The sequence below is a fragment of the Erpetoichthys calabaricus genome, chromosome 10 (genome assembly GCF_900747795.2).
Source record: "Erpetoichthys calabaricus chromosome 10, fErpCal1.3, whole genome shotgun sequence".
NCBI classification, from domain to species: domain Eukaryota; kingdom Metazoa; phylum Chordata; class Cladistia; order Polypteriformes; family Polypteridae; genus Erpetoichthys; species Erpetoichthys calabaricus.
In genome coordinates this window covers 84,897,116-84,918,525 of record NC_041403.2, presented here as the reverse complement: position 1 = coordinate 84,918,525, position 21,410 = coordinate 84,897,116, and the positions used below count along the sequence as shown (strand labels likewise).

General features: G+C 37.0%; 1 protein-coding gene across 1 annotated transcript in view; it reads right to left on the bottom strand.

Annotated features, from left to right (window-relative positions):
- syde2 (synapse defective 1, Rho GTPase, homolog 2 (C. elegans)) overlaps positions 1–20,125 on the bottom strand; it is a 99,143-nt gene extending 79,018 nt beyond the window's left edge. The window contains exon 1 of the mRNA XM_028811526.2: positions 18,031–20,125. Coding sequence (XP_028667359.1) covers positions 18,031–19,915 — 1,885 coding nt within the window. The 5' untranslated portion in view covers positions 19,916–20,125. The remainder of the gene's footprint in view (positions 1–18,030) is intronic.
- Between the last annotated feature and the right edge of the window lie 1,285 nt (positions 20,126–21,410).

Here is a 21,410-nt window from a genome sequence, read left to right as displayed (position 1 = left end):
GTAACTTAATCATCACATTACAGTCATACATTTTTAACAATTCAACCACAGAAAACGCTACGTCTTAACAATAAGTGCAATCCATTATCCATGTTACTAACGCTAAACAAGGAAGAACTAATGTAATTACGCTCATGCCTCCAAAACAATAGACCAGATAACACTGTTAACGCGACGGGCTATATTATGTCCAAAGAATATTCATGTGGATCACATAATTAACCAAGTCATTGCATTACTACCTGGAGAAAGCCGCCTCTTTCTGACAAAATTGATTCTGCAGACGACATTGAACATCTTAATTTCCCTTTACAATATCTGATCACTATTAACCCAGCCGGATTGCCACAACACAATCTTAACCTTAAAATCGGAAAAATTGTCATGCTATTAAAAAACGTTAATACTAAACAGGGTTTATGCAACGGTACACGTTTAGTCATCAACACCATGTCAAACAATGTTATTGAAGCAAAAATACTTACAGGACACATACTGACAATACTGTTTTAATTCCTAGAATTCACCTTACAAGTTCTGCCCTTCAATTGCCATTTACACTTGGGCGACGCCAATTTCCCAGTAAACCTGCATTTGCCATGACAATCAACAAATCCCAAGCACAGACCATGGACAAAGTTGGTATATACCTCTCTGAGCGCGTATTTGGACATGGACAACTTTATGTAGCCTTCTCATGAGTTCAGCATTCATCTGACATTAAGCTTAAAGTTATAAATACTCCAATACCAAGAAAAAATCATTCAAGGACAACAAACCATCTTTACTACAAATATTGTATATAAAGAGATATTCCAATAAATCTTTGTGATTTTCCATACAATGCATTCTTTACTTCCTATCCACCGTCTGAAACTGTGGAGGCAAAACAGGCACGGGTTCAAACCGAACGGGCTCAACTGACGGATATACGCCTACAACGCGCGTCTCAAACCGCAGAAGCAGGGCAAGCACGGGTTCAAAACAACGCAAGCTCCTACAACGCGCGTCTGAAACTACAGCTGACCAGCGGGCACGGGTTCAAAACACCGGGGGTAGGTGAGCGAAGCGAGCAGGGGGCGGAGCCCCCTTGTTAATCCAGAAAGTGTAACAGATGTGGATTAATTTGTTTTATAAAAATGTATATTTAAAGTGTGGGATGGGTGAGGGGTTGTTGCGTTGCTCTTGGAGCTTTGTGCACATTGTAAAAATGTATATTTAATCAAAGAATAAGTAGGGGCCTTGGAATTTCATGTGCATTTATTAAATGACCAATCAATTGATAACGGGATATTTTGTTAAATTCTGGGTTGCAATGTATAAAATGAGATGCAATGCATTAAAACAGGACATAGGTCACCCTATACACAGGAAATGTAACATACAAAATAAATTGATATTTAAGCCAAAATTCTCATAATGTATCAAATATTCTTGAAAATTGTTGCCAAGTGATGGGGTTTGTTATTAATACATTTTGATTAATACAAGTGCGGCCTTTTGTAGACCATGACATCAGTAAATTTATCAGTTAAGCTAACAATCAAGAGGCCAGGGTTCTTCTTTCTAGCACATTGCAGTGCAAAGAAAAAATGTAACTAATCTCTTAAGACCAATGAAACAAAAAATAGAAAAATATTAACTGTCAGCTAAGATATCTTCTAGTGGTGGACTGTAAATAACAAAATGACAGCATATCAAAAGTAATTTGTAATTTAACTATTTGTAAAAATAAAGTAGAATCCACAGCTTCCTCTCCCAACACAAACCAAATCTCACTACCTGTAGTTCTGGCAGTTAAGATATAAACAATACAGACACTATATACACTATACATGGTAATGGCAATGTTTTCTATTGGTCATGAAAGCAAAGATTTCACCTTTCAATATATACTATGGATATGTTTTCTTTTTGTGATCACAATATAAACATGCAATAAATCTTTACTTTAACATATAACAAAGACATACCAAAGACAACCAAAATAAAGTCAGCTTTTAAAAGGAATAGAAGAGGAAGAATAAAAAACTGAAAAATAAAGCCACTAAAAATTATGCACTAAAGTTCCTTCTTCCTTCAATAAGTTGCAAGTTTCCAAACAAAACTCCTGATCACTTGGGTGGGAGCTGAATTTTGGCTTGTTAAGTCTGACTTGATTGTATGGAATGTTAAACACTTCAAATAAAATCAATAAAAATATATTTAAAAAAACCCTATCACTGAGCCACATCTATAACTGATCATAGTGTCGTTTCTCCAGTCTCCTTTTCCTATTTAAGATGCTTGAGATTATTTGGAGTCTGTTTGCATAGATATTTTCTTCTTTAAAAATACATACTTTGCTTCTCTGAGGTTAACTAGTTGCCTCCATTTATAGATATAAGCCCATCTGTATTCAACTAAGGCTTCCTCCCTGCCTAGCAATACTAAATATAAAAAAATATATAAAACACATCAAATATATAAAGCAGTGCCAAAGTAGATATTGGTGATGATGAATAAGAGTGCACATTACACATTGTATAAGACTGTTAGGATTAGGCATTCCTGATAACTTCTGTTTTCTTGAGAAACTCTTAAAATTGAATCCTAGTAAAAAGATGTGCAACAGCTGCTTAACCAATCTTTGGACTGGCAGCCCATCTATGGTTGCGTCTTATCTTGGATCCTGCAACCTTAAATTGGACTAAGCAGGTTTGAAAACGTTGTGTTAAAGAATGGTATTTAATAATATAATGGGCAGAGTGGAGATTTGTATACATTTTATTATAAACCTTTTCGCATATTCAAATCACATGCATTAATATTTAAATATAGTCACGTCCTGACTTATAGTTGATCTCTATCAGGGACTGGCCATTTGGCCATATGTCAAATTCACCATATGTCCGTCACAGTGTACAGGTCATTACAACTTAGGCTCTGTATATCTGGTGTGGGTCACCAGTATGCATACTTTTAACTGTCGGTATGGAGTAGCACAAACCAATCTACAACTCTTGGCACCCTTATGCCACATCTGTGTAAGGCTGTGTTTGTCAACCACTGAGTCGAGGGTTGCTATCATGGGTTCAGAAGTGGGTGTCATTGGGTTGCCCGAGACAGTGCTTCTCAACCACTGGGTCGTGACATGGGTTGCTGTCCTTGGATTGTGGCTGGCCACCTAAGTAAGTGACAGTGCTCCACAGAATGTTTCCTGTTTTCTAAGTGTGCTCATTTCACTAAGGGGGAAAACTGGTCATACTTGTTTTACCAAGGTGGCTTTGCTAATTGCAGCTAGTGGGTCATTAATAAATTTGAAAAGGCAAAACTGGGTCACGTGACCATAAAAGTTGAGAAACACTGGTGTAAGAGAAGTTGGTGTGGGCTAAATGCATAAGAATTAGCCACATGTAGCAGTGTGGATCAAAATAAACCTTAAAGGGCACTCCAAGAGTCAGAAAACATTATTATTATTATTATTATTATTGTTGTTGTTGTTGTTGGTATTTTACAGGGTCTCATAACAACAATATATTACTGCGGCTGGTTTGGGCAATTCCTAGAGCATTATTAACCTACTCTTTTCCTATGGCCTCAACTCTGCTGGCTGTAACTCACTACAAGACTGTATTTATTATTTATAAAATCATCCCAAATAAAGTGCCACAGGGCACAGAACAGCAACTGACAAAATCCACTAAACTATATTTTCACTCACACTCACCACAGAATGAGTTTGAGCTAGAAGTAACACTACTGTTTTCATTTCCATGTGATCATGGTTTATAATTTAGAAATCTCTCTTAACCCATACACAAATAATAGAGGAATGCTCATGAAAAAATGGCAGTTAAACCTCTGAGATGAAAAGTTAGGCCTACTCACTATGATTTTTTCTGTGCAAAATAAAAAAATAAACCCCCAGATTTTAAGTATTTTTAATGTGTTTATGTTATGTCTTTATGATGATGCTGAGACACAAAACCTATTTATTTAGCAAACAGCAATAAAGTCAATGCTCACACTGCAAATCCATTTTTTTTCCACTCATAAGTGACAAATATCTTTTAAGAGAATGAAGAGCAAATAATAATGTTACATTTTTATTATTGGGGTCACATGAATTAAAGCCTATCTCAGCAACACCATGGACAAAGCAAAACAACAGTCCATCACAGGGTAAATTCAGGGAACATGGCCACATTCAATCACACCAGACCAATCTGGGGTCACCAATCAACCTAAAATGCACAATAATGCAATGTTTGAGGATCACAGTACCTGAAGAAAATCCAGTGCAGACTGGGTATGGATTTAAACTCAGCCTTCTACAGCTGTGCTAGCCACTGCACCAACATATCACCCCAATTAAATAAATTGCAAGAAAAGTAAAAATAGATATAAAAATACCTGTCAATAAAATTATCATTCTACTAATCACCCGAATCTAATTGTATTCTTCTGTATTTTTGCTCCAACTTTAAGTAACTTTAAGCAACTTTTCATATGGACAAATTCTTAATTGCTCAAAATGGTTTAATTTAGGATCTACATTAATTTCTCTAATGCCTTAAAACTTTGAAGGCTCACATTTAACAACCAGTCCAGAGAAAATATAACAATAGTAAACACAGGGAGCAGTAGCACTGGTTATTTTATTCACCTCAGACACTTACCTGTAGCAATCTAAACAGCACCTATCCAAAATTCAACAATGTAGTTGTTCTGCCAGTTTCAACAAGCAGGAAATTACAGCAGGACAGCACTGGTCTTGCTCGATATATCATAGTCAAGGTCATAAGAGCAGGCCTCAAAGTCAGCAAGATACACTATAATCAGCAGCACGTGGTAGACACTACCACAGACTGTGGTAAAAAGGCTGCACTTTAACACTATTCTCCTGAATGTTAGGAATTTAACATTTTATGACTTCATCTTTTTCTGGATGCTAAATGAATGGTCTACAACACTTACGAAAAAATAGCAATGTTTTTGTGTAAGGGGTCGTTCACAACAAAAATAAAAGCAGGTTTACACATGCATGGCATTCCAGACTACTTACAAACTACAGTTCCTTTAGAGTCGAAAAGCTTATTCGCAAAAAAAAAAAAAGATGGGCACATAAAAAGTGCTGTCATGCTTGCCAATGCATAATGATAATTATAGGTCATTGCTATCTTTCCAAAAATTGCAGTAGTAAAGAGTAAATTTACTTATTTTACATTTTGCTGTATAAAAGTACTTTTGTACTAAAAATAGGAATGTAACATATACTGTACATATTTTTCTCTATGAACTACTTTTTTTTAAATGTAGAAAAGCTAAGGCACAGATATTTTATAATTTATAAAAATGACTTGCACTGTATACATTGGCACTCATCTCCAAAGTCGTGTAAAAATGAAAATCGAAAAATAATTTTCTATATATAAAAACATATTGTATATATGTTAATGAGCAGTCTAATGTAACAAGTATACATATAAGATATAAATACATTTTGATACAATACTAAGTATTGAAATTCGATTTTAAGTAACAGAAATTTTACGCATTAAACCATACAAATAATTAACTATAGTAGTAGTCAACAGCGCTGGGGTTAAACCACATTAAGCCATATCCCAAAAGCTGTAGGTCCCACTGACCCACAGTCATAATTCTATATAGGCAGATTTTAAATTTCAGCTGGATTCTACAACAGTATTAGAAAACTGCATAAAACAGGGCCTTCATCAAAGTAAAAAAAAAAAAAAAGTCATCAATTGAAGATTATGTCAAAGCAGCACACTTCTGCATTCAAGCAGACTCCCATTTGTGAAGAGTCCGCCACAGCCAGCCAAATCCAACCCTACTTTTACTTTAGTCATTATACTATAATTTCTACTACAAAACACAGCGAATATGAGGACCCGGAAAAGTAGTGCCACTGTTTATGCAATTGAGAACTAAAAAAGGATCGCCTTACACTATATAGTAAATGTGATAAAATATTTTAAATTTGCATATAATAAAAGAAAGCAACACGCTACGACAGCACAATTCGCGGTGAGAGTCTAATAATCGAGAAAGCGACAAAGCACTAGTGCTAAAGAGTATTGCCCTGAATGAATAGCACACAATAAACCTGATTTGTAGGTAAAATTAAATTGCAGATCCCTGTTTTAATGCGTTAAGCTTTTAACTAACTCCAAAAACGTTTTAGTAGAAATGCAGTAAACGTCATCCTTACCTCAAACACAGCAGTTTACAGGCTTATAGTGATTAATGTTTCCATAATTTTGAAATAAAATACAATAAGAAATAGATCTGCAGGGCAATGCCCATTGGTAGACTATGAGGCTCAACAGTTAAAAGTCAGAATTAACTCGAAGTACATTCAGTAATGTAGGCTTATAATAGATATCATGAAATATGAGTACTGAAACAATTTAAAAAATGTTACAAATCAATACTTAGCAATATTTTGATACTTTTGACAACCCTAAACAAAGATAAATACATACATACATTAAATACATGCAAAAAACTCCTGAATAATGCCCTAAAACTTGAGCATCACAGTTTAAGTCTTCTTTCTTTTACAGTACCGTGGGGTTCATCTGTCCCACTATTTCCTGAATTTGTGTATCTAATTTTGTGTCAAGAGGATGTCAGAGCCTATTATGGCAGCATCGGGCTCACAAGTCAGCAACCCACCCTGTACAGCACACCAGTACAGTACATAAAGAAATTTATTTATTATTTAGATGCACACATTATTACATATTGTACAGCACATTTGATTCCATATCCATTATTTTTTTTAGTTTTTAAGTTACCAGATAATATGAATGTTACAACCCTCCTACCTATTAGTAGTATTTCAAAGATAAAAGTTGGTAGTGGTCTCCCCTAGCCATTCTCGTATACTCAGATATATGGATATTTGAGGAGTAAACCGCAAGACAATGATTATACTTTTATATAATGTTCATTAAAGAACCATCAACGACAAATCAAATCAAATTAATAATATATTGAACAATTATAATAAAAGTAAAGCTGAATAAATCTGACTCTGCAGCTGCATGAATAAAAGGTAAAGTACCACTTCTGGTTAGCGAAAATAGCCCAAAAGTTGATAGAAATCTACATTTTGCACCTAATACCTAATGCAAAATTTGGTTGACCTAAGTGAAGGCATTCTCAAGTTATCGTGTTTATACACACACACACACACACACACAAAGACATAACTCCAAAAATTGTATTTTCGGACTCAGGGAGGTCTAAAACGTCAAGATTCATCAAAATCTCAACATCAAATTTTTGGACGATTACAATGCTTTCCCTATATATCATATATGAGAAAGTAAAAAAAAAAAAAGACAAAGATGAAGTAATTGTCCCCAGTGCTAATGCCAGCTAAATGAAAATAAGCTCTAAAAAGAGAAAAGCTCTTTTTTGCAGAGAGTGATCTACATGATATATTTTTATGGGGTTCATCAGCAATTTCTCTCACTTTTCGAAGAACATAATTAGAAGGAAATTCTTAACACTTAAATCTGGAAATCTGAACACTTAAGAGAATGTACTATAGAAACAATACACCTCCCACAAAAAACATTTTTACTCAAATGGAAAACAAACCTACATTTGTTGATTAACCTTTTGTGGGATCTAAAACATTCAACATGCCATGTTGTCAAAAACAGTGACAAGTAATTTAGGGACTATTCATGTATTATCAGAGTGAAACAGAAAACCTGATAATTCTCTTTGAAATCTAATGGGATAAAACTTTTCATCCACATTGACAATACAAAAATAAAAGAAATTTTCTAAAAATCATTACCAACTCATATTATTATGGCTCTAGCTCAGTTCTTGCCTGGAGGTATGACATTTACATGTTCTCCCTGTTTTCTCATGAGTTTCATGCCATCATCCAAAGACATGTTGTTAGATTGACTGACAACTCTAAATTGTCCTGCTCTAAGAGAATGCAGGTGGGTGGGTGTATGGATGTGCCTTATGATTAAATGGCAAAGTTAATTCTGCTAGTGTACCCAAGTTATACCCTGTACTGGATAAATGTATTCCCGCCTACATTTAGCACTAGAAATACTGTCAAAATAGTTAGCAAGTGTCCATCTTTATTATACAAACAATACAAATAAGACATAGTTAACAAACAAAAAATACATTTTGGATTGCACTATGCATATAGAAGGGAGGCCAAAAGCTTAATTTTCAAACATGATCCTTATAATTAAATGACTGCTCAAATGAGTACAACATCTAATATAAACTTTAAAAATGACCCTTAAACGCTTTAATACAAGTTTAAAACTTTCATACACATTTAAGCCAAAATGGCTTAGAACCCCAAAACAACTTGTTATTAAAATGCTGGTACAAATAAAGGTAATACATTTCCCTGAAAAAGGTACAAAATGAATAGCCACAGTACATCAACTTTTTGTATCAAATTTGTTAAAACAATTGACAACAAGCATTCTAGTGCTACTTTATACTTTAAATTAATAAGAAGCTACAAATGCATAAAACAAATGTTTTATATAGTGCCTTTCTATAATGAGCACTATGATAAGATGCTTTATAAGTATTGAGATCTAACAAAATCAATTACATTAATTTGTTCAGGAACGGAGCACAGACAATGCAGTGTCACCCAAATCTAAAGGTTAATCATCTTCTCCAGATTAAAGAACAGAATGGATCATTAATAAGAGATCAAAAGTAGATAAGACATTTAACTGTTATGCCATAAATACTTTATATGCTATTCTCACAATCATGGTAACTGTGCAGTATTCACATATCAGATAATAGCGTACAAATCTTTAAAGCAAATGCTATATGTGGGGAACAGTGCCAGTATATTATAAGCATACACTAAGAACATTAAAACAAACCTTGGGCCACTCAGTCAAACAACTGACATGATGTTACTTGCCAATTTCAATAAAAGCATCAATTGTATTTAGCAGAGTGCAGTGTTGGAAGACTGCATTACGCACACAAGAGGGGCTCAGAACCTATTGATAAAACACATGTGACTTCCATGAATTTTCCTTTACAAGGCATTCATTTGATATACAGCTTTAAGAATCTAAGTATTAACTGTTAGGCTGAGGTCTCTCTGCCTTACTAGAAAGTCAATTTCTTAATTAGCACTTAAGTTAATTAGTCAAGAACAACTCTGACTAATTGTTTTTCATTCCAAAAAAACAAAGTTTTCATAATTATTTTGAGAATCAGGTAATAAACAACAAATCTGCCCTCAATGCATCAAAGGCTTAGTTAAAAAAGAGCATCTGAAATTCAAGAGTACCGTTATTTGTAATAAATCATCTAAACAACTAATAGTACAGTAAGAATTATCTTCCACTGTAGAAAGTATTTCCTAACCAACCCCTAATTTAACTAGGCAAGTACTATTTGGATTAATTTCATTTAAGTACTTAACTTTTGTTTCTTGCTGTCACTAGTAAAAAGGAGCAGAGATTATTATCACATGTCATTCCCAATCAGGCTTTCCTTCTCTACCTTCAATTTAAACTGACACGTGAAAATAAATCCTTAAAGCCTTAGTATATTTTAAACCAGCTGCTGAGCTACACAGATTTAATTTAAACCAGAGGTTTTCTGACCCTTAGTCAGTGCTCTTGAAACTTCTCCCCAATGACCAGCATGCCAATCATTACAGGACCTTTCAAATGTCTGGAATTTAGACCCTGGCTAGCAGGTATTCCTCAAATAATTTTTTTATGATTTGGCCAGTTTGACAATTGAATAAAAACACACCACCTCTAATCTAACCTAATGACAACATGTTAATGCAACACTGAATTATAATACACTCAAGCAAAAGATTTTAAAAATAATATTGAGGAAAATGGCTGGTATACATACATGTTTGATCCACATCCCTATATTTCTTGTAAAGTTAATTGATAATTCCACTGGTTCATGTCACAGAGTGCCTGTAAACAACTAATATTCTGTAATGGAAACAATCATGGCTTGCAGTCATACAGGCCGCCTTACCCAGCAATCATGAAAAAGTTATATTTAAAAAAGAAAAAAGAAAAGAAACTTTGGCGTCCTAACTTTTGGACTTCATGAATACAGTTTTAACCATATGTATAATTGGTTTTACTGAAGTAATTGAATATGCAACCTGTGATTAACTCACTCCACATTTAGAAAAGTCACTTCCTATCTTTCCCACTTTTCTAAAAAGGATTCTCTGACCTCCCCCAAGAAGTAAAGAGAGCTAAAACCAGGATGAGATCATGTCAGGTTTTTAGCCTGGAAGTGTGAAATGCCTCTCCAAAACAGAAGAAAGGATGTAACTGACTTTAATTATTCTGATTACTTTAACAGTAGCATTCAATCAAGAAACTGTTTAATATATTTAAATTTTACATAAGGAAGATTGCATATTTTATATATAATGCATGCCATATATGTGGATCCTATTCATAAATAATCTGCTTGAGTTATAAAACATTTTCTTTAAATATAGGGCAACACTTTGCCTATAATATTATATCTGATAGTATAAACATAAATATGTTTATTTATGTGCGTGAAAATATATATACTGTAGATATTTAAATAGTACATACAGATGTCTCCAGCAGGGTTAGTGTCTCTATTTATTTATTTAAAAATTAAACCTTGTAAACTGTAATTCATTTTTATATTAAACAATAGTTCTTTTAAACAACTTAGATTTTTTTCACCAATACCTCAATAGTATGTTAAAAATCAGTGGTTACCACTGATGTAAGGCTTTAAAGAATTTCAACGTAAAATTTAATATGTAGGAAATTATCTATATATATAATTCACTAAGTCCATGGCAAGCAAGACCGAGCCCCGCCCACCAACAATTCACTAAGCAGCCGACCATGGCACACGCACTACTGAGCCAACAATTCGCGCGAGAGCGAAAGCATTTGCCAAGAATGTTTTCATTAATCAAGAATGAAAGTCGGAGGTTCGAAGAAGATCACATACCGTCGTAGTTCCGACCATAAATGATGCCGACTGGCGATCCGGCGGCGTTATTCCCATGACCCAATGGGCAGCCATTACTCCCACTGGCATGCCAACGCAAAAAGTCGAACTTAAAATTGGTTCAGTCGTCATGTGTCTCAGAAACCTCATGCCAGCAAGAAGTCTCTGTAAAGGCACTTGACTGACTGTTCTCAGCATTCACCGCAATGTACTGGAGTGTAAAACAATCGCAGCTGCTACCTCACAAACTGTCCATATTCCCCGGATTTCCCTGACCCCATCAGATTCAAATTTGCCTTTTACTTTTACACGCAGACAATTTCCTGTTAGATTGGCCTTTGCAATGACAATTAATAAGGCGCAGGGTCAAACTTTCAAAAAGATATGCCTGTATCTGCCAATAAACAGTTTTCAGTCACGGACAATTGTATGTTGCTCTCTCCAGAGTTCCATCTTTTCTTTCACACAGGTGCGCGCGCGAGAGAGACACACACACAGGCACACGAGAGAGAGACACACACACACAGGCGCGCGAGAGAGAGACACACACACACAGGCGCACGAGAGAGAGACACACACACACACAGGCGCGCGAGAGAGACACACACACACACAGGCGCGCGCGTGAGAGAGAGAGAGAGAGACACACACACACACACAGGCGCGCCAGAGAGAGAGAGACACACACACACACACACACACACACACACACACACACACACACACACACACACTCAGGCACGCGCGAGAGAGAGAGAGAGAGACAGACAGACAGACAGACAGACAGACACACACACACACACAGGCGCACGCGAGAGAGAGAGACACACACGCACACAGGCGCGAGAGAGAATCCATGACCCCATCAGATTCAAATTTGCCTTTTACGTTTACACGCAGACAGTTACCTGTTAGATTGGCCTTTGCAATGACAATTAATAAGGCACAGGGACACACTTTCAAAACGATATGCCTGTATCTGCCAAACCCAGTTTTCAGTCACGGACAATTGTATGTTGCTTTCTCCAGAGTTCCATCTTTTCATTCAATTACAGTCGTATCCTCAAACCCACCCCATTTGGACAACTGTGTCTTTCAGGAAGTGTTCACCCATCAATACAAAATTATGTGGCGTATGCTACGCCGCGGGTTGGCTAGTTTATAATAATGTGCTACTTCTCACCAGATCAAAATTATTTTTAATATGTTAGGTAGCAATGTTTTTTATTTGTGTTTTAAATAGGAAAAGTTAAAAGATCTTTAACTGCATTTTGCACTTGTCTGATGATAAATTTTAAATAAAAGAATCAAAGAATTATAAAGTGAAATTTAGACAGCCCATTATCTTATAGTCCATCAAATCATTTAAAAACTAAAATCTTGGTTTATATATACATAATACTAGCAGATGGCTAAAAATTCTTAAAAACTAAAATCTTGGTTTATATATACATAATACTATTATGTTTGTTAAGGGTGTGGCTTTTTACATAAAAATCTCTTGCCAGTTTTCATCATACATGCATTAGCTTCTCAGAACAGAAAAGGGTGGTAAGATGGGTATTCAGGAAGTCATCCATTCTTCTTTAAATGTATGTAGGAAAATGTACATTTAGAGTGGTGTGGTTTCATTTGGCTGGTTCATGGCTTATTCTTTTGGAGCTGTTTACTGAAAGGATTCCATCCATAAACTTGTCACTGTATCACTTCTTAGTAAAGGTGTGGACAAAAACGTTTCAAGATTATTACATTTTAATGCAAAACAGAATGGTATATTGTTATAGAGTTGAGTCCTGGGTCCCAGTCCTAGCCCAGTCACCAACTGCAGTATTCAGTCTACACTCAAGTTTTCCAATATACTTACACTTCCTAAATATGTGGTGGTTAGACTTATAGATAACTTTAATCTTGCAGGATGTTAGTGAGTGCCATTTGATGGACTTAGGTTCAATTTCGGCTCTTGTTCCTTTATTTTGGTCAGTGGTATTAGGATAAGACTTTACCCTCTCCTCTTTCCATATATTTGAATGAATGTATTTACAAAATTAAAACATATTGCATAATATGGAACTGACTACTACATTTCTTCAATTACAGCACTGAAATAAAGGCACAAATATGTATATATAATAAGCATAAATCCATCACGAAAACAAAACCACCTTAAGGTTTCTCCCGAAAGTCTACTGTTGCTTACTACTAGAAATTGCTCTGTTATAAGCAAAAATTCACTGGGTTTGATTTTTTAGTGAACACGACAAAAGTTAAAAGTATGTAATACTCAAATAAAGAAAATTAAATGGATGTTTAAAAATATACCACTAATTTTAATCATGAGCAACACACAGCATATCTGCTAGTTCTCTGCAGGCTTTGACACTATTCACTCAACTTTCTATTCTCACTATTTCACACAAAGAAAAAAATGTACATGAATGAGCTAAAACACACAATGATGACATTTTTCTTCATTTTGCATTTGCTATCAGTGGGCAAAAAAATTCTCCATTAATCATATAAATAACCTTGATTTTATCAATGATAAAATAGCAGAAATAAAGTTTCTTTTATGTACAGTACATAATATCAGACTTGCCTACATATACTGTATACTGTAACACTGGATGTTTTTCAATACCAAATATTAACCTAAAAGCAACACTCATCTGAAGATTTAGTAAAGGATTATGAAGGGTGTTGAGAGCAGCTGCACACAAAATAAAAATCCTTTGATGTCTTTTAAATCATGAGCCCCATGTGGCACTCTGTGAAGCTGTCAGCACCCAGTGTTCACTTTGAAACTATTTACTTCATCCACTTTAATAAACTTATTTTCAAGTAAAGCAACAGGGAATCGAAACAATCAATGTAAATCTTAAGGGCGAAGGTTACATTTTATTAGGGCGTAAGACTGTTTTGTTTTATTTTCCTGCAAGTGATGAAGCCTAAAATACCACAAGAGACTAACCCACTAAAATGAAGGATATTCATAGAGGTACCTGAGAAAGTACTTGTAAAAAATCATGTTGCCAGTAAATAAAACATAGAAATGGGGGAATCACAAAAAGGTCACTTTCAAAATTAAAATAAAAAAATAAATCCAAATTCCAATAAATCCAATGAGACAACAGTACAAAATGTTGAAAAAGCTAAGACAGGCTCAAAAGTTGTATATAAAGCCAGTTATAGCCAAATCAACATTTCAAAAACAGTATTGATCACAGGAACTGTGTCATATTTTAGGAATTTTGCCTTAAAGGCTATTTCTGTAATACATTTGTCAAATTAATAATGCATGGACAGGAACTTGCAGGTAAGCATGTAACTTTAAAGATTATTGTGATAAAAGTAACTATTTAGAAACAAAACAAAAACTGTATATAAAACTATTTACACTTATACATTATATTTTATCTACAGATCAAACAGGTTTTAATAACAGAATAAAAATAAGTTAATTACTTTTTGATAAACGCTCATATTGACTATCAGAGATGTTAAATGTCAGACTCCTCTATGGGCATTATTAAAATGAATCTGAGCTACACACACTTATGGAAACTGAAGACATTAACATGACATTTGCAAGAAGGTTTGGCTGGGACAATGACTCTTTAACATAAAGGCTAAAATCCCCAAAAAAATGTGCGGTTTCCTAATATTTTCCTGTAAACTCAAAAAAGCGGGGAATAACTGAGCAAAGAAAAGGTACAGGTCAGTAATTGTATTTTATTTCTTTAATAAATTTCCCAATTTAAAATATTTTCACTGTTTCATTTTATTTGTAAGTTTAAAACTATATATGGAATATAATAGCACATGGCATTTACATGCTCACATGGCAAGTTTCTTTTTAAGGAGGATTAAAAATGTGTTCTAAAATAGATATTTGTCTATATGTAATCAAATAAAGAATGTCTTTTCTTTATTTGGTGGATGATTTTTTAAAAATACAGTGGACTCAAAGTATTCAGTCCCCATCCCTTTCTGTATACTTACTCTAACAGATATATTTTTTAATGAATAAATGTGCCATTTCTGCCCATCAATCTACACTCAATAACCTATTATCTCAAAATGAAAACATGTTTTCAGAATGGTTTATAAATTTATTAAACATGAATAACTGAAATCCCTCATTCAATGTATTTAAACCCTTTGCCTGGCACTCCAAATTGTGGTCATGTGCATCCATTTTGCTTTAATTATCTACAGATGTGCCTAGGACTTGATTGGAGTCCTTCTTAGACAAACTGAATTGATTGGACATAGTTCTGAAAAGCACACACCTGTGTACAGAAGATCACACAATCCACAATGTATGTCAAGACAAAAACCAAGCCATTAAGTCCAAGAAAGGTTCTGTAGATTTCCGTGACAAAATTGTGGTAAGTGAAATATCAAGGAAAAGTACTAAAACCATACCTAAAACTTTTAATGTTCCCAATAGTACAGTAGTCTCAATAAATGTGAACGTGAATATTTGAAACCACCAGTACTCTTCCTGAAATTGTCCATCTGGCCAAACTAAGTGACCAGGCAAAAAAAGCCTTAGTCAGGGAGGTGACCAAAACCCCAATGGCCAGTCTAACAGAACTTCATTAAGTCCTCTGCTGAGATAGGAGAACCTTTCAGAAGTATAACCATCTCAGCAGCACTTCATCAATCAGGTGTTCATAACAGAGAGACTAAACAGAAGCCACACTTAAGGAAAAGGCATATGACAGCCCTCTTGGAGTTTGCCAAACAGCAAAAAGGACTCAGACAGCATGAAGAAAATGATCTCTGATATGATGAGACAAAAACTGAAATCTTTTGGCAGAACTCCAAGAACTATGTCTGGCGAAGACCAGGCACTGATCATCATACAGTGGTGACAGCATCATGCTATGAGTGTGCTTCTCAGCAGCAGGGACAGGAAGACAGGTCAGAGTTCAGGTGGCGGATCACCTTTGAGCATGACAATGACCTGAAGCAAACAGCCAAGACAATGCTGGGACAAGTCTCTTGACTGTTCTTGAAAGGCCCAGCCAAGGTCCAGGCTTGAACCCTACACAGCATTTAATGGTGTTTTAGAAGTTCTGTCAAGAGGAATGGGATATGTTGACCAAATCTAGGTGTGCAAAGCTTGTATAGACTTACCCAAGGAGACTCAAAACTATAACTACTGCCAAAAGGGCTTCTACCAAGTAATGAATTAAGGGTCTCAATACTTACATGAATGACAGATTTCAGTTTTTGATTTTCAAAAAATGTACTAACCTTTCTGAAAGCATTTTTTTTACTTTGTCATTATGGGTTATTAAATGTAGACTGGTAAGAAAAATGCTCTATTAGGCTAATGTTCCACTTAAAATTAAATCTACAACATAGTAAAGTAAGCAAAAACTGAAGGGGTCTGAATACTTACTCAATCCTCTAGATGTATATTTCACATGGAAGTGGAATTTGGCTGTGATGATGGGATGCAAATCCCCAAGAAAGTTGAGATTAAATTTCGGCAGTATGTAATTACATCTTGCCTGAAGAAGGGGCCTGAGTTGCCTCGAAAGCTTGCATATTGTAATCTTTCTAGTTAGCCAATAAAAGGTGTCATTTTGCTTGGCTTTTCTCTACATTCATAATGGCTAACACGGTACAACACCCTAGTACGGCAGTATGTAAAAAAGCTATCATAGGAGTAGTAAAATAGTAGGAGAAAAAACAAGCCTCAGAGATAGACATGTGCATGTTAAGACTACTTCTCTCAGTATGCAAGAGTGTAACTATGCATGTGATCCCTGTTCAGTGTTAATTTCTAGCTTGTAGCCTATGCTGCCAAGTTAGTCTTTTGCTTTCTCTCTTTTAAGAGAAAAATGTATTCAACATGCAAAGATTGTTAAGATACATGAAATCAGAAATTATAGACATCACTTTTATAAAGCTTATCAAACCCAGATCTTTTCCCATGAGTATTAAGATAACAGTGTCAGTGTTGTATACACTAAAAATATTACAAGTGCAATAAAACTGTTTTATTCAATAAATAATATAAAATATGTAATCAACAGGATATTAGTTTGTTGCACAAACTCATCCTTGTTACTTCAATAAACAAAATAGGTATCTCTTGAACATTCTGAGCATAAACAAATTTTAACTACTATTCTACAAATAGAAAACCTTGGAGGTTGCTCATCTTATATTCAAATTTAAGGTGGCTAGACTTTTCCTATGACAGTTACGTAGACAAGACACTATTTTTTAGAATTCTAGGAGGACAATCAAAGGCATATTGTACTTGGGTTCTTAGAACATAACTGATAATTACATGATTAACTGACTTCTAATACCACAATCACTGATAAAGTTCCTTTCTACCTTTAGCACCAGTGCATGTTGCTTTACAGGTAAAGCATAGCAAATAGTACAGTTATTCCTACATTTCTACAACAGACTGAAAAACTTGTCCAAAAACACACAGTACTGTCAGTCATGCGGAAAAATTAACTTTATGGTTTAAAGTCCATTGTCTGGTGCACCAAGCACACTGCCTACCCCTAATAAACTCTGCTATACTAAAGTAAGGAAACTGAAAAGAACAGATGTATAATTAACACTTATTAGTGTAAATATTTGTGTTTAGGGTTAAGCACAATGCTCCAGAAATACCTCATTAAAGTATAAAAGATAATACAAGCTGGTTAGGTTTCAGATGAAGGAAGCAGTCCACTGGTACAATTGTTTTGAGATGGCAGGTGTGAAACAGAGGAGAGGTGAACCGCAGCGTGAAGAGTTGTTAGAAAGTAATGATTGGAAATAAGGTTAATGCTGAAGTTAGACTGATACCTTCCACCTTAACACCAGGAACGTATTCAAAGAAAGAGCCATATCCAGAGGCGTGCACTGTAAAGCCCTCCACCAACGTCTGCGGCACCCAGTAGACAAGCAAGTGCGACCCGTCCTCACGCCACAGGCGAAAGGCTCCGAGAAGAAATGCGCGCTTCCCTGTTGCCAGGTCAACGTGCCTACCTGTCCTTGGGCAGGCGGCCAGGGCGCTCTTCTTGGCCGTGTCGTCTTTCCTGGCACTCGGTTCCGAGACTCCGACGGACCTGTGTGTGGAGCCCGTGATCCGCTGTTTCATCTCTGAGGAGAGCAGACGACCCTTGTGCATCCACTCTTGCATCTTGTTGACCGTCACCCCCGGCGGCTTCACCGGGCCGCTTTCCCCCGCGCAGCCTTCAGTTTTGCTTCCCTCGTGTTCCACAACCTCCGAGAATCCAGAAAAATTGTTTACCGTGGCAACACTGTCTTTTCCGTAATGTCCTGCCAGGATGTGTCCGTTCGGTACTTCTTGGATATGCAGTTTGCATTCTTTGTTATATGTACCGATGTTGACCAAGCGAGGGGACCCGGTGTGGTCCGCAGCCAACCTCACATCTCCGTCACTAAGTGAACGGTGTAAGCCAGCTGTGTATCTAACCATCGTTATGTCCCCCGTGCTTTTACGGACGTCGCTACTTTTACTGAAGCCAGTTTCGCACACTATCCGACTGACTAGGGGTGCCGCTATGAGGGTTGCCTGCTCCGGAGTTTCGGATGCGGGGCACCCATCTGTCTCCAATGCCTTAGCAGAAGACTGCGTACACACGCTGTCCTCGGAGTGGCAGCTGGAAGTGCTCACCTGATCAGCAAAAACGGTGCTGCCCGCCTGATTATCGGTCCCAATATCATGCATAGCGTTAATCAACAAGTAGTAAGCTTCTTGGAGCTGTGTTCGGAGTCTGTCGGTTTCCTGGGCACTGTTTTTTCCCAGACTGTTTGCGATCTCACAGCTAACCAGCCTCGGGAATGGGGACTCTTTGGCGGGATCGGCAACCATTTGAAGACCATTAGTATCGCACTCGTAGTTGTCATAGTAGTCTTCATCCTCACTGTCTATCGAGTTGTGCCGCTGCATTCCCTCCCTTAGATTAGCTTCAAACCCATTTAAGGTCTGATAACTAACGCAGGTCAAGTCCGTGGGAAAGTATGCGGGACCCTGAAAGCTATCACCGTAACTACGGCTATATGTCAGGCCATTTCCGCAACTCTGGGACAACATAAGAAGTGAACCGTCTTGTGCACTATCCCGAGAGACGCTGCGGCCAGTTTCTGTGGTCGAATTTAAATCAACTCGCACCCCAGTTTCTCGAGTCTCTATCATTCTGTAATCTATGTGTGAGCTAAATCCTGAACCTCCAACTACACCATTTCGGGATGCAATATTTATCATGTTATTCTTCGAAACAAAGTACTGGGCATCTCTCCAACACGCGTGCCCAGTATGTCCAAAAGCGTTGTCTCCGTTTAAACCGTGATTCTCATAAATCCCAAATCCAATGGAGTCCCCAGTGTACTGCCGAGGAATAAAGGCATGTCTATGTGCATCTGACCTCCCGAAGGACGCGGGTCGCGTGGGACTAATGAAACGAGGATCGTGCTCATTAAAGCGACTCATCATGTCCCTCTCGCTCATTTTCTGCAATGTGGCTCTTTGAAGAGGCCCCCCCACGAGCTGCTCATTATCTCGACCCCGAAACTCATCGGCGTTCTGATCGCTGAGCATCTCCAGGCTGTTCACTTGCACAAAGGTCTCACAGGGAGCAGATGTGCTTCCAGCCACAATCACCCGGTCTGATCGCACTACACTAATCTTGCGCTCTGTATTGCCCTCACTCCCTTTGGTCTTGCCCCGACTAGCACTTGTCGCGACCTCTGTTGACGACTGCTCTTCGGCTACTTGCTGGAAAACTTTTTCTTTACCTTCACGGTTATCGCAATTGGAAGCGACGCCGAATCCCACAGCTGCTGTGGCTGTCTTGGATTTCTTGCCCCGGAGTTTTGCTAGTAATGTCCTCCGCAGAGGATCAGCCATTCCTTTTTTGCGCCCGTATTTCTCCACTTTTTAGTGGCTGCTCCCCGGTGAGTTGAAAGCAGTTTGCATACGAATCCTTCCGATCGAAGATTCGGTGTACCCCGCGTGTCTCTCCATTCTCCAACAACTTTTTGCCACACAGTCAGGATCCTTCGCTGGGTGCCTTACGCTCTCACCCCTCCTCCTTCTTCTCCTCCTCCCCCCCTCCCTCTCCCTCTTTACACACAAACACACACACACACTCTCTCTCTCTCTCTCTGATCTGTAGTTCAAATACTTGAAATATTTTCAGAGAGGGTGAAAGGGCAGATCTCAATTGCGCAAGCTCTATCTCGCTAAAATTTCTTTTCCGGTGTGGAGTTGGCGTTCATAAGTGTACCGGGAGAGTCTAAGGGTAGGGTTCCGATAGGTGCTATCGAGGCCCGAGACAAGGAACCCTTTGCTCAAAGTGCGAAGGTCTTGGAAGAGAGCTGTGTTTTGCTTGGTTCTTTTTAAATCTTAATGCATTCGGAAACCGCATTTAAAAATGATTATCTCCTTTCTACAGGTAAAATAGGGAAAGTTAAATTGCAGTAGCATTTTGAATATGATTTTGTTCATTTTTGTTTTACTTAATTACTATTTTTTGAATGTCCAAATTTTATCAAGTTGATATTGTATTCAAAGCGCAATAAAAAGTTTAGCCCAGAGTTTTGCCATGTACTGACACGCATATGCAGACTAACGGCATTGAAATAAATATTGCCGGGTTAAGGGGGGGGTGGAATGAGTCTAGGAATTCTAACTATCCATCTCAGTAAATGATGTAGTGAGTCACAGCGTGAGAACGACTTGACTGCTGCGTTTTAGTATGACAATTCCCTGCGTTACCGGCTTTTATCGTCATGTTAAGGCGCTTTGCCCAAACATTTAGTAGTCGATTTGTAGCGGTTAGAATGTGTAATCGCCTGTGGCAGACTTCAAACATGGCGCAGCAGTTTACTTCACCACAGACCTGGCATCTTCAATATTCAGTGTTGGGTTAGCAGTCCATCTTCCTATGTACCACCGTTAAAATAAAATTGGTTTAGCGTCAATGCTGCAAAAAGTGTTTCTATCCGAACTCTCTCTCTCTCTCTCTATATATATATATGCACACAACATGGTTACGTGCCACTACAAAGCATTATTTTTAAGAGTCTATCTATCTATCTAGGTTTATTTGTTTTCTTGTTTATTTTTTCTGCACGTTTGAGTTTTGTTTATGTTACGATTACTGGAAGTTTGGATATGCCTTCATGCTGTTTCTACCATTTTTTCCATTTTATTGATGTTTGGTTTAGTTTCCATTCTTTGTTTTCTTAATTTTTGGTGATTTCATCACCATCAGGACAAGTCACAAACGTGACAATGGCAAGAGTGACACACGAATAACACTCCTGTGTGTGTTTTCTTATGAGAATATGATAATAGGTGTGTCTCCCCAACTTCATTTTTTTTTGTTTATTTTTTTTTA